Source organism: Anopheles cruzii, chromosome 3 (genome assembly GCF_943734635.1).
Source record: "Anopheles cruzii chromosome 3, idAnoCruzAS_RS32_06, whole genome shotgun sequence".
Lineage (NCBI taxonomy): Eukaryota > Metazoa > Arthropoda > Insecta > Diptera > Culicidae > Anopheles > Anopheles cruzii.
This window is the reverse complement of record NC_069145.1, coordinates 34,882,219-34,906,793: the sequence shown is the minus strand read 5'-3', so window position 1 is coordinate 34,906,793 and position 24,575 is coordinate 34,882,219. Positions and strand designations below refer to the sequence as shown.

The 24,575-nt window shown below is 50.9% G+C and overlaps 1 protein-coding gene across 1 annotated transcript in view; it reads left to right on the top strand.

Annotated features, from left to right (window-relative positions):
- LOC128273579 (uncharacterized protein DDB_G0283357-like) overlaps window positions 1-24,575 on the top strand; it is a 36,754-nt gene that overhangs the window by 4,822 nt on the left and 7,357 nt on the right. The window contains exons 2-4 of the mRNA XM_053011575.1: window positions 4,040-4,133; window positions 8,330-8,411; window positions 22,286-23,344. Of these exons, the coding sequence (XP_052867535.1) occupies window positions 4,040-4,133; window positions 8,330-8,411; window positions 22,286-23,344 (1,235 nt within the window). The remainder of the gene's footprint in view (window positions 1-4,039; window positions 4,134-8,329; window positions 8,412-22,285; window positions 23,345-24,575) is intronic.

Genomic DNA, 24,575 nt, shown 5'->3' with positions numbered 1-24,575 from the left:
AACGTCGCGCCGCGCTGCTTGGGGTTTTTCCTTTCGAACGCGGGGTGCTGCCGTTGTTGTTTTGGAACCGATTCTTTTTTTCTTTCTTTCCTTTTTTTCGGGGGTAAGGGGTTGATTTTTGGAAACCGACGGAGCGACGAAGCGACGGAGCGCGCGGGGAGCGGTCTCTAAACCGGCTGGGTCCCACCCTTAAATACTGCGCGGGTCCGTGTCAATAAACTCCGATTCGATTCACCTTGTGGTGTGTTCGCGGGTCCACCCCGCGGAGGGGGTAGGTAGGTGAACAGGCTGGGGATGCGCGCGCTGCATCCGCTCCTCTCCGAAGAGAATCAGCCACCGCCGCTGGTTGGCGTACACGGCACACGTCAGGTTCTTCGTTTTGGGGGCGCCCTTTCGGTCGAGAGCGAAAGCTTTCCCTGCCGAACACAACCAGCCATCCATCCGTGTACCCTCTGACCACATCTCGCTCTCTCGCTCTCTCTCTCTCTTGCTCTCTCGCTCTCTCTCTTGCTCTCGAGATCTAGGTCATCGGTAACGGTACCGCGAAGGGCATGGAATTTAATATTATTAACTTCACCCACTGAAGCTATCTCTCTCGCTCTATCTCTCTCTCTCTTTCTCTTCGAAAGATCTCTCTGCTTCTCTCTCTCTCTCTCTCTCTCTCTGTGGGTGGATCTGCCAGAAGATGCCACGTGCGATGCAACCGCCAATGCTATCAGTTCCTTGCTGCTGCTCCTGGCTGCTGCTGGAAGAATGTCAGCCATTTTTAAATATCCCCCACACACACACATACAAACACACGCAAAACGGTACGGTCGGAATAGAAAGGACCAACCGACAGGCAATCAGCGTGCGATAGAATCGAACGGCATCGGCGTCGGCGGCTATCGAAAGACAGCGGCGAGTGCAGAAGCGACGAACCCGGACCAGAAAGTTAGTCGGGCGCTTACTTATGCTTACTTTCACTGCCTGCCCCCTGTCCGTATCCGAGAAGGCACCAGAAACCTGACGGTGACCATAGGAAAACGCACAATGGCACGGGCCGCGCCGACGAAAGAAAGATGTCGAGAAAGGGTCTCTGGTTTTTCTTTTCCTGTAGAAGCGAAACCATTCTTTTGGCCACCGGTGGGGTTGGGGGGACTGGGGGGCCCAGGTTGACACACTTCCGGCCGCGCACGCTGGGCCGCCATTTCGTACCCCTCGTATTCGTGGTGCGACTCTTCGATCGTTCGCTTTCGGGGACGACTCTTCACTCTCTCTCTCTCTCGCCTCTCTCTAGACGGATACACCCGCGACTTTGAACCGCGATTACCAGTGACAATGCAAAGAGGAAAAAGTGCTGGCACCTCGCTGCCTCCAATGGGTGCGGGAACTGCGGGAGTGAAACACGTTTCGCGGGGGAGTTATCGGAACAGGATGGAGCTGAGCACACGCGGCACCGCGCTGGGTCCAACTGGGTGAAGGACGCCTTCTGCTGGTGCGCTGCACTGTGGGTGTGTGTGTGTCTTGGTTATTTGGGGGCCAGCCCAAAATGCCAGCAAGAATTCGAGAAAGAGGGGACAGACCTTTGGCAGAGTGCGACCTGGTTTACTGCTTCCTCTATCGCCGCCGGGCTACAGTTGATCACAAGAAAATGAACAAGATTTATTTAGGATACAGAATGCTGTTAATGAAGTTTATTATTCATCCAGAATACAATATCGATCAAATGAGCGCCTCCATTAGCCTCCACAAAAAGCGGTCCTTTTTTGGGCAGTTTGCATTGTATTTGACAATATTTCGGCCGTAATAGCAGCAATTTCGTTACAATTTCAGCCCGCTGTTTTACCGTAAATTGATTCATGACTAAAACGGTATAGACGGCCAGAATCTGGCTAGTTTGTCAAAACCGACTGACAAATATCGGAGATATTTAACATTAAATAGCGTGGATCGTGATGGAACACGCTATAAAAGTTGTGTTGTGTTTTTGGCCATTAGCTCCCTTTAAAGGTAAGCTTCTGAAGCGTTTTCGGGACGCGTTTTTATCTCGAAGCGTTTCATTTCGAAAACATCGATCTTTCGCCGTTGTTTGTGAAAATTCTCTCAGACAAGTTCTTGAAGTTCTTAGAGCGTTTGTATGAAGGCAAGCCATTATCGAGATTAGCTCATCCAACTTAGTAATTGAAATGACAATAAAAATTGAGCAGAGAGAGAGAGAGTCAATCGAAATAGGACAATCGATTAGTTTCAGCTCAGAAGTTACGCGAAATACTGCTTTTGACTCGTAACTTGGTTGGGCCTCCGGTTTGGCGTGGGTTCGTCAGCAAACTTCTGCTTCACGAGCGGCCGACCCTTCGTGGTGGCTGGCATCGATCCGGGTTCTTTCGTATGCCGGGAACTGCCGGCAGAATGCGGGACCGGGTGCCAGTAATGAGGCCGCACTCTGAAGGGGCTTTTCGAGGCCCGGCGTGACTGGTTACGCCTTTGCAGACGCCGACGACGACGACGATGGCGGTTTCAGCCGCGCGAACCGGGTGAAAGTCTTCTCGGCTGAAAGAGAAAATTCTTCACCCATCATCACCACACCGTCATCATCATCATCGCCGTTACCTGCCTTCGGCCTCTGCCGCAGAAGACACTTATTGGGTGTGCTCGCGCCCGCGAGCCTCACGAACACGCTCGCGATCGCTGGGCAAAGACGACGACGACGACGACAACCGGTTGCAAAAGACAAGTGCCGAGCGAGGTCCGGTAGAGGGCCAGGGGCCCAGGCCGAGGGCTGGGCGGTGGTGGTGCGGTTGGAAAAATTAAGAAACACTTTCTATTTTCCTCTTCGCTGGTCGCCTTCTTTTTTGCTTTTCTAGTTGTTCCATCTATTCAGCGTCAGTTTAGCATGTGTGTCTGTGTGTGTGTGTGTATGTGTGCTCGACTTTCTGCGATTAAAGATCGCACACACCACATGCCCCTCATGGTGTCTGTGTGTGCCGGGTGGGGCCTGGAAGATGATGTTGATGACGCGGGCGAGCACATCTTAAGGTTGCTGGAGAGAACGGGCCCCAACCTGTGGGGGTTGAGGGGGAGAAATTTTTCGACGCAAATCGTGGCAAAAGTGACAACTCCGCTCACTCGCGCTCCGCGAAAGAGAAAGCCGCCCATCATCGTCATCATCGTCGTCGTCAGGAGGCCCATGTATCATTATTCATCGATCTGCCCGGTTGGGGTCGCCCCATTCGTCACACTGAACGCGCATCCCGGGAGCCACCACGATACTGCACCGCGGCCACGCACCAACCCCATGCTTGGGTGGGGAAATGTCGTCGCACCCTCTCGGATCGGATCCACAAAAAAAGCATAAACGCCCGCCGGGGGATGCCCTTCAAACCCGGACAGGTGGCTAACCCAAATTTGGCTCCACTTTCATCCCCCTTCGATGGGGGGGAGCCGTGGGGGTTCTTTGGGTCGCGGTGGTGTTCGTGCGGGCCCGTGCACGCTTACTGGGCCGCTCCGCAACCGGAACTGGTCGCTTCGCCGCCAGGTTCATCTCTTCGGCGCCCGTTTAAGTCTTTCAGCTCGAGTCACCAACCCCCGCCAGCAGCACGTTCTCTGTGCGTGTGTGTGTGCTGCGGGCGATGGAACCGGTAACTTTCACCCTTACCCGTGGGGCCAGTGGACGACGACCGATCGATGTTGCGACGATGTTCTCGTTACGTTTTTACGGTGGTTCCCGACGACCACGCCGAGATGTCGCACACCACCACCTCCGGGGTGTATCCGTTTTCAGTATTCTGGGGTGAAAGTTGTTCCTCCGGGCCGCTCATCACCTCCTCGGTTCTTTTGCTTTCATTTCGGGCAGCCGTGGGCGGACCGTGACACTGACAGGTTTGTCCGGGCGTGCGAATATTTGAGGGAAGTCCATCCCTTGGACGCGTTCTCACTCATAACAGCGGAAGGTGGGACCTTCAATGCTCTTATATCATAATCGGCAACCGGGGACCGGGAACACTCTTGTATGGAGGATCTAATACAGTTTTATTTTTCTTTTTCCATTGTTCCACAGGGGAAGCGGATAAGGTCAAGACGCTGATTCGTCTGCGGGCGGAACTGTCACCATTGTTCACCGGCAAACGGAATGCTTCGAAATATGCCTGGGCGTAAGTATTCACCTCGCACTTATCACTCTCACCGGAACGCACTTATCATTCCATCGCTTACACTTGTCGACCTATGTTAGTGCGATTCGCTAAGCTCATTGTGACACTGATTGTGGCACTGGCTTTAGTCAGCCACCGAGGTGGGACCGAGCAACGAGCATACATAACCCCTTGAATCATTCGATTTCTTGTGGTCACGTAAACATAGATTGACGATTTTGAAGCGACATGCCTTTTGTATGACGTTCCGATCATTGGCGTATGGAACAATGCGACGTTAGTAAAGTATCAGGACTTTGAATTAATTCGTGCGGTTTTGATTCGAAAATTGTGGCCTAAGTACGACAAAAAACATATGACTACTTTAGTGAAAGTATTGTCCGTCGTCAGCTACTACTTTCTCCTATCGTTCAGGTCATTAACGTGTTTTGTGTCGATAGAACTCCTCATCTCCCCCAGTAACGATCCAATCAGAGATCCATTGTTCAATACTTTCATAAGAACGGAACTCCGCAGGGGCAATATCAGGCGCATACGGCGGGTTGAGTAACAATTCCCATCCGACATTTTGACATAGGTTTTGACCAGTTTTGCACGATGTGTGGTCGAGCATTGTCTTGTTGAAAAATCAGTTTATTATGCCTTTTTTCTATTTTGGTCGTTTTATGGCCAAAGCATGCTTCAAACGCATTAATTGTTGTCGATAGTGGTGTCCATCAATAGTTGCAATGGGTTTTATAAATCTCATAGTACACCACACCTGTCATATTCCACCATATGCACAGCATCACCTTTGCACAGTGAATATTTCGCTTTGGTAGCGATGGACTTGGTTCACCAGGCTGTATCTAGGGCTTTTTGCGTTTAGGATTCTTGTAATAACTTCCCTTTTCATCACAAGTAACGATTCGGCACAAGATTCCCTTTCTTTTCTGCCGTGCAAGCAGAAATCCTCAAATGGTTTTCTTTCCTTCAATGTCTCTTTCTCTCAATTCTCAAATGCAAATCAATAGGACATTTTTCGAATCATTTCCATGGCACTTAGGCGATGGAAAACTGTCGTTTGATCAACTCCTAACATTTCTGTAAGTTCTTTATGCGTCTGACATGCACCCTGATCGAGCAATGCTGCCAATTCTTTATCCTTCTTCCTACTTTTTTGGCTGTCCAGGTCGTTCGTGGTCAGTCCAAGCCACAATGACCACTTTTAAACCCCACAACTGGCACGTTCTCTCAGCAAGAGCATGTTCACCATAAACATCCATCAAAATATGTTCATTTTCGGTAGAACTTTTCTTCATATTGAAGTACTGAAGAAGTACTCCACGCAAAAACACTTTACTAGGAGCAAATCTCGACATTTTCAGATGTTTAAAAAGGTTAGGCTTTAACCAAAAAACCTATACTCCGTTAGATGCGTATTGTCAGGAGCTGTCAACACCTTTGTGACATCTGTTGTAAGACCGCATGGATTTAAATTCAAAGTCCTAATAGTAACATCTTAATAGTAATAGTTCTAAAAACTTCAAAATATCCCCAAACCCTGGACCGTTTCCGAAGAGAGAGAGTAATGGTACACCGTGAGGCGTTGCCCGGTGAACTTCGACCTGGGATGGGGTCTGTTCCATCCTCAGCATCTGACGACTGGGCGGTGTCTTCAGCTCAGTCACAGTTCGCCAATTTGTGACAGGCAATCCTAGTGTGTTGCAACGGTAACCGAATGTCACGCGTTGCAAGTTGGCGATAGTTCCGAAAGTGGACTTCAATGTGGAGCGATGGAGTACCCTAGAGGTGTTCCCTAATAAAGCTAGGAAGTCATCGCAATCACCGATGTAGTTCCAGTATCGAAGTATAATTGGTGTATCTACTTGTTGGTCCGAGTAAGGATCACTAGCCCCAGCATTGGACCTGGGTAGTCTAGCCCCAGTATTGGGCCTGGGCGGTGATTTAGTCGAGCAAAGCCACCTAATAACGCCTCAAACATGACACTTCCTGTACGCTGGTGTCCGTTAACAGTTGGGTTAGCGCCAAAAAATAGCTCGAGCCGTTAATGGCCGTTCTCCCACAGAGACTGAACGTGAAACGCACCATTAGGCCTAAACGGAATTGGCCCACCGGCAAGATACGGATCTTCAGCTCCGCTAGCTTTTAGAGAAGATTGTTTAAAGAAATTTTCGTCTTTTCCCAGCCAGCAGGCCGGCGGGGCCCTCTCGGCTAGTCAAGCCAGCTTTCAGTTCTGCTTTCGGGGAAAGTTTCTCTCGGGCAAAACAAAAAAAGTGGTAATAATAAAAGCAACATAAAAACGGCCAACCCGAAACCCCACCGCGTTCTCCTGCCATCGCCCGGCCGCCGGTTGTGTTGACTGGGGCGTTGTGTTGTGTTTGACTAAAGAAGTGGCAAAGTAGAAGAATGTAAAAGCGAACCCCAAACGACGCCAAACACTTCTAATCTCACTTTCATTAACTGGACATGCGCGGCCAGGCCCGGGGAGAGTGCCGGGGCGTTCGCCGGGCTGGCTGAAGCATAGTGATCATAAAAGAAGGCAAAGGCAACAAAAACCAAAAACAAAAAAAATAAATAAACCAATGCGCGGCCGAAAGCGATAAAAGTGAAATTTGCAACCAACATTCGCGCACAAAGCGCACCGCACAAAGCCATCGAAAGGAGTGATAAAAAGCATCGCGGCAGAAGCGAACGAGAAGAAACTCTCCTCAAGATACACACTCGTCCCCACACACACACACACACACACGCTGACGATCATGATCATCATCGTCAAGCATGTGAGGTGCAGAATTATGTTAACCGCGGCCAGAGTGTGCGAGAATTCGCGAGTCGCGAAGAGAGACAGAGACAGAGAGAGAGAGCCGCCGATCGCGTCAACAATGCAATTCATCAGCGACGGACGCGGTCGCGGTCCTCCTCCTATCGCCATATTGTGCGGGCTCGGCCAGGCGCGAAGACGGGGCGAAAGGAAGTGGCATTGGCGTTGGCGACGATGACAAGTCGTCGTATGCAAATGGGGAGACGGAGACGTTCGTTCCAGTTCCTTCCCGGGCGATTGTTTCGCTTTCGCCCGGGGAAGGGAGGGAGAACCACTTTCGGTGCTTTCTTTGGTGTTCCCGTTAGTCGACGGCGCAGCAATCCCGGCAATCCTTGACGATTAACCGGTCCGGCCTTGGGTGTGGTTGTAAATTAATCTGAGCGCCTGACTGGATGCGCGACTTGCAAAAGGACGATCATCGGGACTGTGAGGGTCCGGTTCGACCCAAGGAATCCCAAGGACACGCCAACACGCCCCAACTTCGTCCCAAGTGGTCCAGCGAAGTACGGCCTCAGGGTCTCAGGTTGTAGCGTCACCGGAGACAGCGGCGCCGGCTCGGTGAAAGTTCGCCGCTCGATCGCTCGTCCGACGCATTGCCGGATCTGTCGGGAGTCCACGCGCTAGCATTCCGACAAGGTCGCCGACGGAGACGGCTTGGCGGGCCAGGGCTTTGGGGAAGGGACCTAGAAACGGCGATCGTGAGGACCGGGCCACCGGGGATAGTTTACAAATGCAACATACACAAGAAACACGAAGCAAACAGCAACATGCACTCCGATCAGGAGGAGTCAGCGATCGCAGATCGGTCCGCTAGGAATGGGAACTCTCGCTGGCACTAGTGGTGTCAATCTGTGGTGTGTTATGCTACCGTGTGTGTGTGTCTGGGAGGGAGAAGCTCTGATGGGTCGATAATTAGTGATGGAAACATTGGCGTGCCTGCTGCTGCTGCTGCTGACCACGTCCGTCGCACCGGGTGCGCGTGCAGCGAAGAAGATCGCATCAAGCACCGGCCGAGAGTTTCACTTTCTACTTTCGTCCACACACACACACACACACACACACATACGTGCGCACCATTCCTTTGCAAATTTTGTTGCTCTTTTTGTTGGAAGCAAAGCGCTCCGAAGCGCTCCGATTCCTTGCGCAGAGGTCTTGTTTGTTGTGCGTCTTTTATTGTTTCGCACGGAGAGCTCGGACGGGTTTTGGGTTTAGTGCGACGGCGAAAGCCACCCCCCTTTAGACGGAATTCGGGGCTCAGATATTTTTTTCGATTGGAACCAACGAAGAAGAGAACAAAAAACAACAAGAAACATGGCGACTTGCTTAACGACTTCCATGTTTTTGCTTTCTTTCTCACTTTCTTTCCCCGCAGTGTCGTCGAGCGAGAACTCAGCGTGCCGTTGCCGATTTCGAAAATCATCAAGAAATGGAACAATCTGCTGCAGGAGTACAAGGTGAGTTGATGCTGGTCTTGGGAATCTGCTATAGTCTAATGGGTAGTTGTTAATTTAGTATTTGGACCGTCGTCCAAGATGTCGTCTGAGTTTTCAACATTACAATTACAATTATGGAAAAATGGGACGATGATACCGTCAGACCAAAGTCGACACCAAACAGTTACTCGTTTTGCGTGCATTGGCTTCTCTTGCACGATGTGTGGCTTTTCCGAGCCCTAGATACGTCGATTCTATTTATTAACATAACCACCGAGGGGGAAATGAGCTTTTCAAATTTCGTACAGTTTAAGTTCACCACTTTGTTATTATTCACCACCATTAAAAACATATTGTTTTTAATGTTTACAATTTCCAGAATGAAGTTGGACGTTTTAAAAGTCCAGTAATCGGTAGTTCAACATCCAAACACTTAATGGACTACTTTTATCGAACACGTCAATTTTACGTCAAATCGCGCATCGAATATTCCAAAAGTAATACCACGTAAATCCAAAAATAGTAGATTGGCAAATCACGCGAATGCATCATGAATTGGATCACGAACTTTCGGTCGAATGACAGTAAACAAGTTGTTGAATCTAATGAATGTTTGCCTTTATTTTCAAAGGTCCAAACCTTCAATCAATCATGTGGGACACATAAACATCGTGTGATCATGATGATTGATGAAACGACGACCAACATCTTCGCGACATACGTCCGAATCATCTTTAGTATACGAGCGATGACTTCCACGTCCGTAATACATACACAGACCATATACCGAGTATGGAGTTGAAAACCCCAATCGATTTGGTAGTTCTCTGAAGATTATCCGACTGAGAGCTGAAGATTGGCGACAAGTACCTGGCGGCCGGTTCACGTCGATTGCACGCCAATCTTCAACTCTAATTTCACGCGGTAGTTCCGGTAGAGTCTCTCGAATTGCATACTCAATTTAGCACCATGCTCCCGCTCCATGCTGGTCCCAGGACTGGTCCCAGTTTGGATCTCGCGGGTACATTTCATAGGCGGTGTCGAATTCGCAAATTACCATTGAAATGTGCCATAAAATCTTAGGCCCATGTTCACGTCGGCACCGAGCCCTTCACCCAGCGGCACGTGAACGGAAGAGGCGGGTTCTCAGTCAGTCAGTCGTTATGCAGCAACTGTCATCGCTCCATGCCATCGGTGTCCACGAGATGATGCTCCGCTGGGCACTGGGATCTGCTGACATCAGCTTCTGAAAGTGCGCTGGGGGCCTCCGAGCACCGGGAGAGGTAGAGAAATTGTCGGGCACGGGTACTCTCGTGTCGTGTCCTACTTTTGCCTACACACGGACACAGACTTGTCGGCGTTGACCGCAACAACCACCACCACCATCAGCAGCGGCAGTCACGGGCGTACGGTGAACATTCTTTCGCCGACTCGAACGACTGCCCTGAAGAGTCTTGAAGCGAAGCGATCTCTGCGCCGAGGCGAGGCGAGACCCGCACAAAGAAGATCGCTGAAAAGAACGGTACAGCAGCCCCTTTTCGCCGCTCGGCTCGTCGACGTCATTTGGGACGGCTTATCCCCACGGCTGTAAGTTGCCAGAGAGATCGGCAGCAGATTAGGTCTGCGCTCCTCTTGAAGAGGAGGAGCACCTCCCGACTCGAATTCTGTGTTCGGACCTTCGCCGGGACTCGATCGGAGGATGCGGTTTCCGTTCTGCTTTGCATTGGTCCAAGTCCCGGCCCCCCCCCCTGCGACTTTGGTACAACGGTTGGGTTGGCCGGTTTAGTCCCTCTTTAGGTCGACTTCGTTCGACTAGCCCTAAGTAGGTTACCGGGAAAATGTGGCGCTGCCTACGCTGGCTCCAGAAGGTGACCAGAATAGCTAGCCAGAGAATAGCCACGCCAGGAATGCCTTTGGTCGTGTCGCCAACTTCACTTCAACTTTGTTGAGCACAGAACGCAGAATGCTGGCAGTCACATTCCTGGCCACTGTGCGCGATCTAATGGACCACTTCCGATTGTGGCCGGGATGCCTACAATTAGATTACCGAGGCCTTTAATCAAACGTGCCATTTGGTGAGGCATCCGCATCCGCGCCGTCGAAAAAGCGTGCTCGAAACGCTTGGTTTTTTCTTCCCGGACCAAACGGTACATGCCGTCGCTTCTTCGCCCTAGAATGGGGCCCCCGGAATCGGAACCGGAGTCGTGGCGGCGGCACCGGCAGTAAAGTAAATAATTAATGGATGGAGCTAAAATAAAACACATTTTTGTAATTATATCTACGAGGCTCAGGGCCGCGTGTTCACGGTTAGGCGCAACACGATCGATACCACCTGAAAGCTGGGGAACTGAAGAACAGTTACCCGAACACGCAGCCGTCGGCCCCGGGGCGAGGGTGCGTGTTCTTCGCCAGGTCTCTGTCTCTCTTTCTCGGGTTCGGTTCCAGCAATGTGTTTCCGATCGGCACTGGAGCCTGAAGCACTGGACTCGTTAATCATCCGCTAGAAGGCGAGCGGCCTCCGAAAGATGTCCGAAAGTAGCGTTTGTCCGATAGCCCAACAGTGCGTCTGCGCGATTATAATCCTTTTAATCCGAACGGTCCACGGGCACAGGTGTACCGATAGGAATTCGTTTGAATTGGGCTACTTTAGCGGAACCCGCAGGTTGACGTCCAGTTTCGCAACCACATGTATGACGGGTGAGTGCTTGTAGTGGACCTGGTGGGTCCGAGTGCACCAAAGAGCTGGCTTTCGAGCAGCGGATAAAAGGCAAGCATTCATGCAAGTTTCGGTCGGTCCCAACGTTCGGGGGTTCCCCTTCTAGGAATTAGTGCCCCACGCCGCGGGAAGATGCGGATCGAGAAACGTGGCAGGTAGCGGGGAATTGCGGGTAAGAAAAACAACAACAATCGCACGGGAAAGAGAGAAACATATAAATAAATAAGTTACGAAAGCTGAACCTCCCCGAAGAAAGAATCCAAGTGGAAATAGAAAGCCGTGCAGTGGAGAGAAGAAAGCCGAGAAAAAGAAAGCCTTTTTTAATGCGATCCCCGCCGAACGCTGAAACGCTGGTGCGCGCTGCAAACAAAATAGTATAGTGTGCTGCGGTTAGTCTAGTGAGCACACACACACACGGAGCGCGAACACACACGCGAGTAGTAGCTGGGGGATGGTGTACCCCGTGGCCCGCCGAGGAATCTACATCTGTTACGGCAGGCAGCGTTTCTGCTTATTTGCCGATGAACTAAGAGGAGGGCTTCTCGAGTAGTAGCGCCTCAAGGCGGCAGACAAGGAGAGCGATAGAGAGACAGAGAGAGCAAGAGAAGGCCCATTTCAGAGATCATCTGAGCAGAGGCGAGTGTGGGTTTGAGACGCGGGAACGACTACGGCTACGGAGATCGGAAAGGTTAGATGTTAGATGAGAGAAAGCGCAGAATTAATCCGCTGCAGATCCGCGCGCACCGTGCTCTAGTGGCTCTCAGGCCGTCAGGTACTCCTCCTCAGGCACTGGAGGAAGTATCTTTCTTTCCGCCTCCTTCGATGACCGGTGCTTGCGGTAACCTAATAATCTTTCCCGATTCTGGGCCATGCAGATGCGACGAACGATGTGCGCGTCGAAGAGTACTCCCTACGTACGTAAGGCCAATGGATGGCGAGTCTCTGGGTCGGGTTTCAGCGAATAGATTTACTAGCATTTAAACTCTCGTCAAGTAGCCACTAGCCGTAAGTGGCGGTCCGTTTCGGTAACGATGCCAACCAAGAAATCGGAGGGTAAAAGACATCAATATCCGAAGACCGACAAATTGAGGATCAATCAAAGTGTGCTCTTTTGCTAGACGTCAGAATTTGTTTCAACACTTTTCACCAAGGCTTTGGGTTTATATTTAAATGATGTGGGTGATGTTTAGGAGCTACGACGGACTCTCTTAAGTACCCCAAAACACTAAATGAATTCAATCCAAAACTAAATAAATCAAAACTGTCCGACAACGAAGAAGCTTCATGCTCAAAGTCTCCCAAATGGTAGTAACCACAAATGCAACCGACTCTTTCACCAAATTGGCTATGACACGGTACGGTGACTAGAAAGTTTGGTTGGTTCGCTGACATATGTCATCTGGCGTTGCTAGTATTGAGAGCCATTAGGTCTACATGGCCCGTTGACGGAATGCATGGAGAAACTTCACCTTGTACAGTCTCTTGTACCGTTTTCGTCCATTTTTGCAAGCACGCAAACGAGTATCGAATAAGCTTTTGTGGTAGCGCGTTGTCTCAGGAATCTCTAAATGTATTCATTTTTCTGGTCTTGGTTTGGTATGTTTGGTTTGGCTCCAAATGTTCTACTACTCCCTTGCTATTGTTGAGTGGAAATTGATTTTCGCCAAACTTGGTAAAGAATCAACATTAATAACTCGATTGGCCCAACAGCGGATCAAGTGTTTGCAGTGACGTTAACACACAGCTTAACTGCACAACTGCTGTTAGGCAATCCCCGGGAAGCTGTTCCGCGGTTGCCGATCGTTCCAGTTACTAATCCACTCATGCGTCGGGCTGTGGGCTTCCGTGGCACGCTGCGGTTCTAACGGGCTAGTCCAGTTAAATCACGTGCTCCGCTGAACACGTGGACCGCCCAACGGGGATCGGCCACGAAGCTACCGAGGCGTCGCAAGAGTTTAAAGCTTGGCCTGGCAACAGTTCTTCCAGATCCCGGCAATTGTGTGTGGGCCAATATCTGGCCGTTCCGTTCTCGCCGTTCCGACGTTGTAGACGCCTGGTGAAGCAGGAACATCCCAACGTTTGTACCATTCCTACCGGGAATCGTCTGCGCTCGTGTGTGTGTGTATGTGCGATCGCTCTGTAGTCTGCCTTCGCTCGAGCGTTACGAGAGTAGGTCAAACAGACAGTCGGTCGGCCAAGCCAGCCAGCATGTGGCCCGCGCAGGAAGCCTGTTCTAAAGTAACGGATCTTCCGAGTCCCTCTTTGCTCGTGCTTCGAGTATGCGAGCCAAGAATGCTGTCTATTGACCGGGCTTCACGGCCCCGGTACACCCTGCGTGTCAGCCCTGCGAGGGCAGCCACGAAACGAGGGCAGCCAGAAGGAGAGCATGCAGATGGTATAAATACTTCCTCGGTTCTTCTTGTTGCCGGTGCGCGCGCCCAGGTAATCGTATTCAGAGAGGATGATGTCCATTTAAGATTACTTAGCAGCAGGCGCCCCGGCGATGGCCCATGAATGAACCACCCTTTCGAAAGGTAGGTTACCAAGGTTTGCCAATCGCGAAGTTGAGAATTCGTACCCCGCTTTCTGGAGGTTTATAAAATTAAACAGAAAAGTATAAAAAACCTTTCACAACTAGTAGACACCACATAAAGGGTATTTATAGTACTCTGCGTGAGTAATACGACCGGCGAATGGCTTTGATCTGCCGACCGGCAGGCATGGGCTAAGCTTTACTACATTTTCCACCATTTGGAGGTCGTGTTTTTGGAGCGGAAATCGCAACTCAACCTTTTTGGCTTTCGGGCCGCTGGGCGGGTGGCCGGGAAAACCGAACCTACATTTGCGCATTGAGCCGGGGTCGGCTCGCGAGATTACGCATTAGACGGAACATTTAGTGCTGCTAAATTATTTCCGGCCGCGCAGGGAACGCCGCGCAGGGGACTGCGCATCGTACGCACTTATCACTAGTCGCCGGTCGGTCGATTGTAGATCGATCTGGGGAAAACCAGGAACGAAGGGTTCTCGGAAGACCACGGTCGGTCGGAGTGATCAGACAACGATCTGCGAACGAAACACGCTACTTCCTAAGTAGTTCTAGTTTTCGGGTGATAATTTACATTCGCTGTTCTCGATCGATCGATCCGTTGCCTGATAAGTGGTGCAGAACAAACGATAGCGCACGTGTTTCCGGGTCGCGTAAAAGTGGCGTTTTAGGTCCGACATGGTGTCGCGATAGTACCGATACAGTGTGGCAGTTTTATCGACGCATACTCTCGATGCGTTCTTTGGCCGCCCGATGGTCCTGGTTCTACAACGGGTACAACCGAAAAGTCAATCGAGTCCATTTTGGGCCCTGCGCTTCTGTTTAAATATTGCAAATCAATTACGTAGACCATCATCTTACCGATAGCATAGCCGTGGAGAGCGTAGAAAGTGGATATTTTGGTCTGCGAGCTTCACCCCAGGGTCTTCAACATCGCAACTCTCGCTCGGTGGAAAGAAAAATGCCTCTGTGTCTCTCGCCTGGTTTCTTCCTGGTTGGTGCGTGTGTGTGTGTGCGCAATTTCTTATGCGTTTACGCAACTAATCCGCCACCATCGAGACCACTGTAGGGCCTCGAAATCATATCCTCACCGGAAGTGGATCTGTGTTTTTCTCGGTTCGTGTTATATCCACCGCTAGATTGTTGGCTACGTGCGGCATAATTTGGGCATTTTCACGCCAGGAAAACGATTTTCCTGGGCCAACTATCAATCATTGGTTTGGCAGACCGAGGGGAGGCCACTACTGGGCGGACTTTGTTTGCTCAAAACCATCTCGCTCCGTGGCTTCGGATTGATTCGGCTGTTGCGGTTTTTATTGGTTTTGCAGCTCGGACGCGAAAGTGCGATCCAAAAACCGGCCAATCTTGGGCCAACCATAAAACGTCTGAAAAAGTCGGCTCCGTTTGAAACTCTGTTTTGGTAACTCGCTCCGCTTTTGCTTTCCTGCGTGCGAGTGTTTGGCTTTGGCGCAAAACCCGCCTTGAAGCCTTGAAACAATGGCCTCTTCCCTGGTTCGGCGGGTTTGTTGGTGGAAAACAATAACAACCGGGGACGGTTTTGTTTGGGGGGTCGCCTAGAGGGCCGTGCCGAACCTCTGACGTTTGGGCGCTAGAAAGTTGGGCGATTTTTTTGGGGGGACAATTTTCAAAATTCTACGCGCCGTTTTGCAAAAACCGTCAACCCAAAACAGCAGTGCGCCTTGCCGACCTCGAGCGCCCGACCATGGCTGTCGCGTGAGAAAACTGCTGCCCGAAAGCCGTGAAGTGAGCCGTGTTCTCTTTTCTCAAAACAATTGCTGGCAATTTTTGGATTTTTTTGGGGACGGCACCAAGCAAGCAGCGGGACTTTTTGGTCTTAGTCAAAACCCTAAACGTCAGGTTGAACAAGGCACAAGGTCAGCCGAACGGGTAAGGTCCGTTATCCCGTCTTGCTGGGTCTTCCCGCCTGGGTGAGAAGCGAGTCCGCGTCCGCGAAGGAGACAAAAAATAAGCCACGATCGACGATCGCAAATGCGTGTTTCCCCGATCGGTCGCGAGGTTCTCTTCCTTCTCTGCCGATTGCTTTCTAACCACACGCTACTTTCGCTCTCTCTCTCTCTCTCGCTCGCTCGCCGGTGGAGCTTTCGGTGAGAACGCTGAGAACGCGTCTCACGGATTCTCACAGCTTTCGCGGGCCCGTCGGAGTCTCTCAGACATTTCTCAGACCTAGTGCCGGCGGCCCGCGCCTTACGCATCGCGCGCCGGACCGGTTAAGAACCGTTAGCTTTTACGTTTAACCTACTTTCGGCCGTTCTGTTTTGTTCGCTCCGTTCTTCATTCTGGCGCACCGTCCGGGAGAGCCGGTTTTGTAGAGCTGCTGTGCCAGTGCCCCCCAAACAGGCTTTCGGGCCGCGGGGCCGGATCTTGGTGGCTTGGTGCGGCGTTGGTTTCCTGACGCGAGAAAACCTTGACTTTGCTTCGCGTGCGCCAAGTGCGTGTGCATCGTCACCGTCGTCGTCGTCGTTAGAAGTTGTTAATGGCGTTCTGTCGGGCGTCACTGCCAAGCCTTCCCAAGATGCCAACGTATTAGTGGAGCGTGGACGGGTGGATTGGATTCAACGGCGGAATGTTTTATGTGCTGCTTGATCGCGGACGCTCAGCTGATCGTCGGATCGGGGAGTCGGATTTATCGTTCCGTCGACTCTAAAGCTCGGTTCCTACTCGGTGACCCATATTTCCGTAGATGTGCAGCTTGAGCCGTTCGCTCTTGGTGGAGTTCGTTTAGGAGTTCTGAAATGCGTTTCTCACCACTTCTATAATATTATATTTGTCGGTTTCTAACTAATTGCCACTGTCCCAAATTGGGTGCGCTGGAACTGGTTCTGTTACGCCGAATATCGAACCAGAGTGTTAAAGAAAACATGGAGGAAACATGGAAAAACTTTTACGTGACTAAATGGGATGCGATCGTGACTCATGATATCTCGTAATGTCCAGTAAGGGGGTTGCAGGAAAGCATGACTAAGAATTGAAGGCTACAGAAAGGCGCAGAATTGGGAATGGGTTTGGTAATGGCTCAATTATTGAGAAAAATTACTCGAACAATCTAGAACAATGATTTAATGTCGAGACTGGCCATCCTCCCAACGACACTCTTTGATTGACGACGCCAGGCTAGAGCAATTTCGGGTCACTTTGGGCTCCATTCAAATATTTCGGACAAACTCGACTCCTTTTAAAACTGGATGATAACTCGGAATGCGTTATGAGCATTTTCTTCCAAAACTAACTCTTTGTCCAGTACTGAAATCTTAGGACTTAATTTCAACTCTCGATAAATGAGTGCTTTGTACCTAAGCTTCCATATAATGTTTGGATTTGAAACTACCTATTACTAGACTTCATCAAACTTCATTCTGGAAATTGCAAACATTTAGTAAAAACATTGTCATTTTCGAAATGGGACGATCTACGCTGACAGAACATTGGGAAATATTAAAAACTGATTGCCAAAGCGGAGAGTCTTCAACTTAAACTGTTTCCCAATTTTTCATACTCATGTACGAATTAATCATATTTGGGGCTCGAAAAACCCATACGTCGTGCAAGGCAAGCCAATGCACCTATACATGGTGTGCACAGGGTGTCTCATCATGACCCATACTATTTGAATGTTCAATAACTCCGCTATTTTCAATCGATTTTGACAAATGAACAAGATTTATTTAGGGTAAAAAATGCCGTTTATTGACAATTCCCTCAGAATACAATATCCACCAAATGACCGACTCCGTTAGACACAAAAACCGGCTCTTTTCGGGCATTTTTCATTATTTTTGACAACATTTAGGGTCCAATAACAGTAATTTCCGCTGTGATGTTGGCTTTCAGTTCTTCAATGGTCTCCGGTTGGCTGGCATTCACCTTACTCTTCAAATAGCCCCACAGAGAGCCCAAATTTTTGGCGTAGATTGATCTATGACTAAAACGGCATAGACCAGGATCAGGATCTGGCTGATTTGTTCTAAAATCGACTTGAAAATGGCGGAGTTATTTAACATTTTAATAGGTCTTGTCATGATTGCGCATCCCCCCGATTACGCATCGTCTATCAGTAATCGAAAGTTGAAAGGAACGCCGAAATCTTGCCAAGGATTAAGACAGGCAAAGTTCAATGAGGATACCCTAGCCTTAGGGAGCGAACATTCTTGGGTCTGATATTCCATCGCACTGCCCAAAAGTAGCGATGGCCATTCTACCATTAAGGTGAATATTACAAAACCTATAAAGAATCTAATATGCAGAGAACTTTCCTGCAGAACTAATGCATGCCCATCTCACCAGTTGGTTACTACTGCACGTGACGCGGTAGTAGTGAATGCACCTGTGCTCCACGTTTCGCTCGGGTGCGGTCCGACCGTGCATGTCAAAAGTGCCAGCCCCTCGTCCCAATCCGTGAGGAATTGTGCGGGGAGAAAATCTAGCATTAGGCCAGAAGGGGCCACCTTGCTTTGTTCATTGACACTTTCTCCTGGTGCGCGTCCGCTTCGTCGTCGTCGTCGTCGCGTCGTCGGGTCAGGTCGCCATCGTCGTCCGGGAGATCATCGGCGCTGCGACGCTATCGATTGATTAGAAAGTGTTAGCGCCGTAGTTTCACTTTCGTGGACCGGCCCTAGCTGCTGGCTGGTGGCCGTTCAACGTTCATCAAACCCCCGAGGGGGTCCCGTGATCCCGTGACTGACCGATCGGTCGCCGTCGGGTCGGGTGTGGGACCCGCGGCCGCGTGTCGTCCTTTGAACGGTTTGTCAGAAGTGATCTTGTGGCGATGCCGGGATGCTTTCTCACCTACCTGACGATGACGTACGATGACGAGGTGTCACTGACGAGGTGCTAGTGTGGCACGGCCGCTAACTTACGGTGCTAGGTGCAGAAACTTTCGAATTGTTTGAGAGCTTTATTTCCTCTATAATTTCCATGCTTCATGCTTTCATGAGTCTCTCTCTCTGTAATAGCTTGGCCTGGCCCGGGCCTTAAGGTCCACCCGGACGCGGTGTGCTTTCCCAGCCATTCTTCACACACCCCCCGGGCCCGTCCAACGAACCAGAAATGCTTTCGGCTTTTAGGGCCACCACCCGGGGGGCCCAACCGGGCGGAGAACCAGAAACAACAACAAGAGAAAAAAAACAAATGCGAAGTAAATCGAAGAAAAGAAAAACGAGAGAAAAAATTAAGATTTAAATCTCGTGAATTGGAGGTTTTCTTGCGTGTGCGCCGGCGCACTGGCGCGTCGCCGTCTGCCAGATGCCTAACGGTGCGTTCTGGTTTCGAAACTGACGCGGACGGGGCCAGTATTGCACTGGGCTGCCAAAAAACCCGCGGGCCGCGGGCCACGGGCGGTGCGTGGAAGAAGTGGCGTGGAAAAATTGGGCGCTACTTTCACTCACCCATAAGATGCCTCACGCTGCTGGCCTCACGATGATGATTGGCCATAGTTGGAGCGTCAAAAGTAAGGGGAAAACTTTTGATATAAACACACCGACAGCGAATTAGGCATGCGCCTGGGCAGCACTTCAGGTCTGGGCTCGGGGTTAGGTCGCCGACGACGCAGAACCTGCGATGCGTGGCATACACGCAGAAAAAGACCCGGCGACTGTTAATGCTCTCGAGAGTTTTGGGCCACCGTTTGCGCGCGTCGCTGACCACTGCTGTGGGTGATAAGTTTTCATGAGCCGTCTCCGTCTCGATTCGGCGGGTTTTTGGTGGAAATTTCGGCGAAGTGCTTCTGTTCTGCTTCAGAAGGAACCGCGTGCGCGTTATGTGCAGCCCAACCTTCACCGTGCGCATTCGTAAGGTACGCAATCCGAGAAGCCACCACACATCTGCCACGTCCAATTGGGGCCACGAACCGGCTGGTGGCGGGTGGTTTATGAGAAGATGCGCGTGATAAAATCGAGTCGAAGAGAGCGCGGATGCTCTGCTGGGGAAACTCGGACCACTCGGACACCCCCCCAGGGTGTCATTGGCGGTGTCGGTCACGGTTGTTGACAAGCTGTTGATTTTGGCACACACGACGCTGCACGCCTTTTTGTCAGGCACCGGCACCTCATTCTGAACTGAAAGGTGCTGTGTTTGTTTTTTGCTGGCTGCAGGTTTGGCTTGCGGTCAAGGAAAGTGCGACCAATAAATCCTCCGCCCATCCTCCAAACCACGCGTCCTGACATTCGTGAAAGACATTCGACAGTTCTGCGGTGTGAAAGTTTACTGTAACGATTGACTGGAGAGGTCAGCCAAACAAACCGAAAATGTTGTCCGGTTTTGAAGATGTTACCACAATTTTAAGAATCGACATTAATTGACCCTTACTATATATATGTACGGAGTAGAAGTCCAGAATGATCAGACACAGACAAGTTCTTCTGCAGGGGAAATTAACTCTTGTACTGTACTTCTATAACTAGGCGGGTTTATATTGATAACAAGAATCAAATACGAGTATTTTACTGACATAAGTCCAAACGAGTCAATTTTTAATCATCTCTACTAACTCGTTCCATCGGCGGTAGTGGGTTAACCTATAAACGGTGAACACAAGAATGGTCGATTAGGAATTGCATCGGCAATTACAGAAACTTGTGGCGATTATAGCCAAACGATACCTACCTCAAGCGTCTGAGAATAAGAGAAATCCATTGCAAATTCACACGGATGTGTGATGATTGAGTTTTTATTTGTGCAAGGTTTAAAAGCAAAGTGGTCGTATACTTGACGTGGACGATCCACGTCAAGGACGTCCAAAAACATTAACACCTTGAGTCGTAAAAAATACAAGATATAGTATTGGTAAATCGTCGAATGTCTGAAAGATATTTAGTAGAAGCCCTAGGCATCTCATTGGGCACTGTAAGCAATATTTTGACTAATGAATCGGGATTCAGAGAGCTGTGTGCTCAATGGAAGCCGCATTCGCTAACAATGGAGCAAAAACACATTCGAGTGGAACTTTCTCGATTTAGAGCGTTTTCGAAAGGATAAAACGGATTTTGTACGTCAACTCATCACTATGGATGAGCCTTCGGTCTACCACCCCGATCCTGAATCCAAACAAAAGGCTAAAGAGCGGTGTGAAGCTGGTTTTTCCGCTAAGAAAAGGGGTCCGGGTTCAGAAATCGCCCAAGAAGGTGTTAGCATCAGTTTTTTTTTCAGATGCAAAAGGGGTTTTGTTTGTGGATTACTTGCAAACTGGTAAAACAATAAATTCCGATTATTATTGTAACCTTTTAGACCAACTGAAGGAGAAAATTCGTGAAAAAGACCCGGTTTGCAGAAGAAAAAAATCCTTTTTTATCAGGACATATTGAAGTTCTAAACTAATGGAACAAGCCACTGTCGGATACTTGATACCTGGCCGAGTATTTACTGTGGTGGCTTAGACATTGAAGATCCAAACTTTGACAGCATCGCCAACAGCTCTGTTGGCGAACGCGAAGAACACGAACCCAAAAAAGGAAGATCCCATCTGGACCACTGAGAGAAGATTCGCCTCTTGCCGGCATCGAAAGTACTCCCGTGGATGGCGTCAGGATGAGGTCAGCCGCTGTTCTAGTAATCCCAAAACTGAACCTCTCCTTGGGCCCTCTCCATAATCAACCCATTTATCCGCCGCCAATTTATCCGCACCACTCTCCGGTTCGCGCTTTGACCCATTTCGCTGCAGCTTTTTCGTACAGCAGTACAGCAGCCATCATGACCAACCAACCGTGCAAGCTTCTTCGACATGTTGCGCCGCGATGAGAACGTCCCACGGCGGGGTCGCCTTGTCGGCCATGTCGCGATGTTCCCGAGAATCCCGAGAAGCGTGTCTGGGGAAGCATCGAAAGAAGAAGAGAGGCCCTGAGACCGGCCCATCCGTTTGGTGTTGGTTTTACGACTCCGGTCCGCAGAACGATCCGCGGGAGTTGGGGTTGTGTAGGAAGTAGGACAGTCTCGGGCTAGGCTGGTCTATGACGGCGCTCCATCATCACGATTACCGCCGGTAACCGCAGCCACACAGACTTCACGGGGGAAAACGTCAGACAATGCGTTCTGCTGGTGGCCGCGTTGGCTCTGATCGGCGTACGGTGTAGAACGGCAGAGGCTGTTGAGCGCCCGATGCCGATTCCTCCCCTCCCATCTCTAGTCCATCCGCTTCGCCTCGGGGCAAACGGGGGAGCATGGAAGAACCGGGAGAAATTCTTGTACCGTTTCTTTATCCGCTTCTCGCGTTTCGGCTGCGCTCGCGCGCCCGCTCGCTGCGGGCGCCCTCGTTCCATCGCCACGGTGCCGGAACAACTCGGGAACTGGGTCAGTGGTGGAGGTAATCTTCAGCACTCGACTCGATGCTTCTGGTGCCGTTGGTTGACCGAGTGCGCGCGGGGCTCGGAGATTCGGGATGTGGAAAATTGGGTTACGCCGGTTACCGGCCGTGTAACGGCGAAAGAACTGGCCCGAGACACGGGAGGGACCGGGACCGGGACCGAAAGGTCATACATAGGGGTTTTGGGCCGGGTCAGGCTCTCAGGCGGAACCATATCGAACGGCGCGCATCGGGTGGAAAGGTTACCACACGCTAAATGCATGGCTAATGCTTCTTCTACCGATCTTCTCCCTCCGCGGCAGGCGATCAAGATGTCCGAGGAACCGAAGCGCCGCGAGTGGCCGTTCTTCAACCTGATGGACGTGTACTTCAGCGATCAGGTGAACGATCCGACGCTGCGCCTGTTCTCGTCGACCAAGCGCTTCGACTCGGACACCCTGGACGACGCGCAGTTCGATGACGAGATCATGAACTCGACGGCTGCGGCCGCCATAGCGGCTGCCGCGGCCGCCTCGGCCGCCGCCGCGAACGCCGCTAGTCAGCACAAGATCAAGAACGAGCTGATCGCGACCCACGGCCACAGCGGGGGCAGCATGCTGGACATTTCGGACATCATCGGCGACGAGCACGGCGAGTCCAAGTTTGACCAGTTCAAGCGCGAAATCGTCCTGAGCCAGATCCAGGAGATCACCCGGGCCGGCAGTGGCGGCGGTGGTGGAGGCGGTGGCCGCAAGGAGAAGAACAACAATAACAACAACAACAACAGCAACAGCCATCACAACAACAGCAGCGCCCAGAGCAACAATAACAACAGCAGTAACAATAGTAACGCCAACAGCACCACCACGAACAGCAGCAGCAGCACCAACACCGGCAGTGGTCCCGGAGCGGGACAAAACGGAAGCGGAAATGGAGCCGGCGGCGGTGGGAATGGATCGCTCGAGAGTAAACACAAGCTGATGGAGTCGCTCAACCTGAGCCCGGGCGGAAGTCACCTGACGAGCGGGGTGAGCACGCTTAGCACCAGCAGTAGCAGCAGCGGCGGCTCGGCACGGGACGAGAGCAGCAGCCTGAACAGTAGCCCGACCAGCCACGTCAGCAGCGGCCCCGTCAACGGGCAGGAGCTGCGCAAGCTGTCGAATGGGCCGACGGCCGACTTTAGCGCCCTGCTGGCGGCGGCCAACAGCCACACGAATGGGACGCTCCACAGCAACAGCAGCGCCCTGAGCAGCACCGACCGGGACACGGACTACGACGACTTCACCGAGCGCGGCAGTCTGTACGACGGGAGCAACAACCACCTGAAGAGCCTGAACCAGAAGCTGCTGCATCAGATGAACGAACATCACAACATCGATCAGGTAAGGCAAGCCCCTAGAGATGGTCACCAGGTTCTAGAGTTGGTAGGTGATGCGCTATTGCCAGACAAGGATGTGCTCTCCATTTTTCCATCATCAGCGGTAGTCTTATGTAGACCAAAATGACCACTTCTGGACAAGACTCTACTCAGGGTACTCCAACTGCAGCAAACATTCTGGATATATGTTGATGGATTGTGCGTGGGCAAGAGAATTGCTGGTTGCCATGCTTCTAGCTCACGCCAGTCACGCCTTGTCCGCCAAGTCTAACGCGTGCTGCCAAGTCCAACATGCCGACGCTCGAGATCGAGCAACACACAGAGACGGAGATCGGAGCTCAAACCGAATGGCGTGTGTGTGGGTTGGTTTAGAGTTAGTAGTGGTCAGAGCAGCATCTGAAATTGTTCGGAAGGCGGCCGAAGATTTTTGATATTTCGGCAAACGACTTTCATAAATTCGGCGCCCCCAGAGAATGGGCGCCGAATCACGTAAGCCAGCATGCGATCGCATGCGAGAGGCTAGACCGCAGGCAGAGTGAAGAGTTGATTGATCATGGTGATCGCTATCGTCCAGTTGTTACACGTTTCGACATTTTGGTGTTTTTTTTCGTCTCTATCTTGCGAACTACACACACTCCGGTACACTCCGGTAACGTTGGGCTTAGTCGTTTGCCCACAAATCTTGAGGATGCGACTGCCACAGACAGACAGACAGCTGCACGCGGCTTGCCGGTACGCAATCCGTTACAGTATATTGGGCAATAACAGAAAGAGTCGGAGTTGGGTCGGTACCTTGGATCGCTAGACACACGTTGGAAAGTTGTCACCACATATGGAAAGTCTACTATTTTCACTTCGAATTTACTTGCCATGTCTGGCGGTGGCGGCGGCGGCACTGCTTGCCTATTGTTTATTGCTAGCCATCACGTCATTGTGCATCCGGACTTTGTGCGCGGACACCTGGGTGGGGTTCGAATAGGAACTCAAGCTGAAACCTCCATAGTGAAACTACTAGGTGATTATTATTGTTCCTGATTTGTGAGCGTGGAAGGGACCGTTACAACAGGAGACTGGAACGAACTTCATATTTAACTCCGTTTACGGGGACTCTATAGTGATCGCTTGCGGTGATCCTAATGGGTCAAAAAACAGGTCCTTTCACCGTCATTTCCATTTTAGGACCCATAGCACAGGTCGTCGTCTTCCAGATTGCGATATGTTGGTTGAAAAGATCC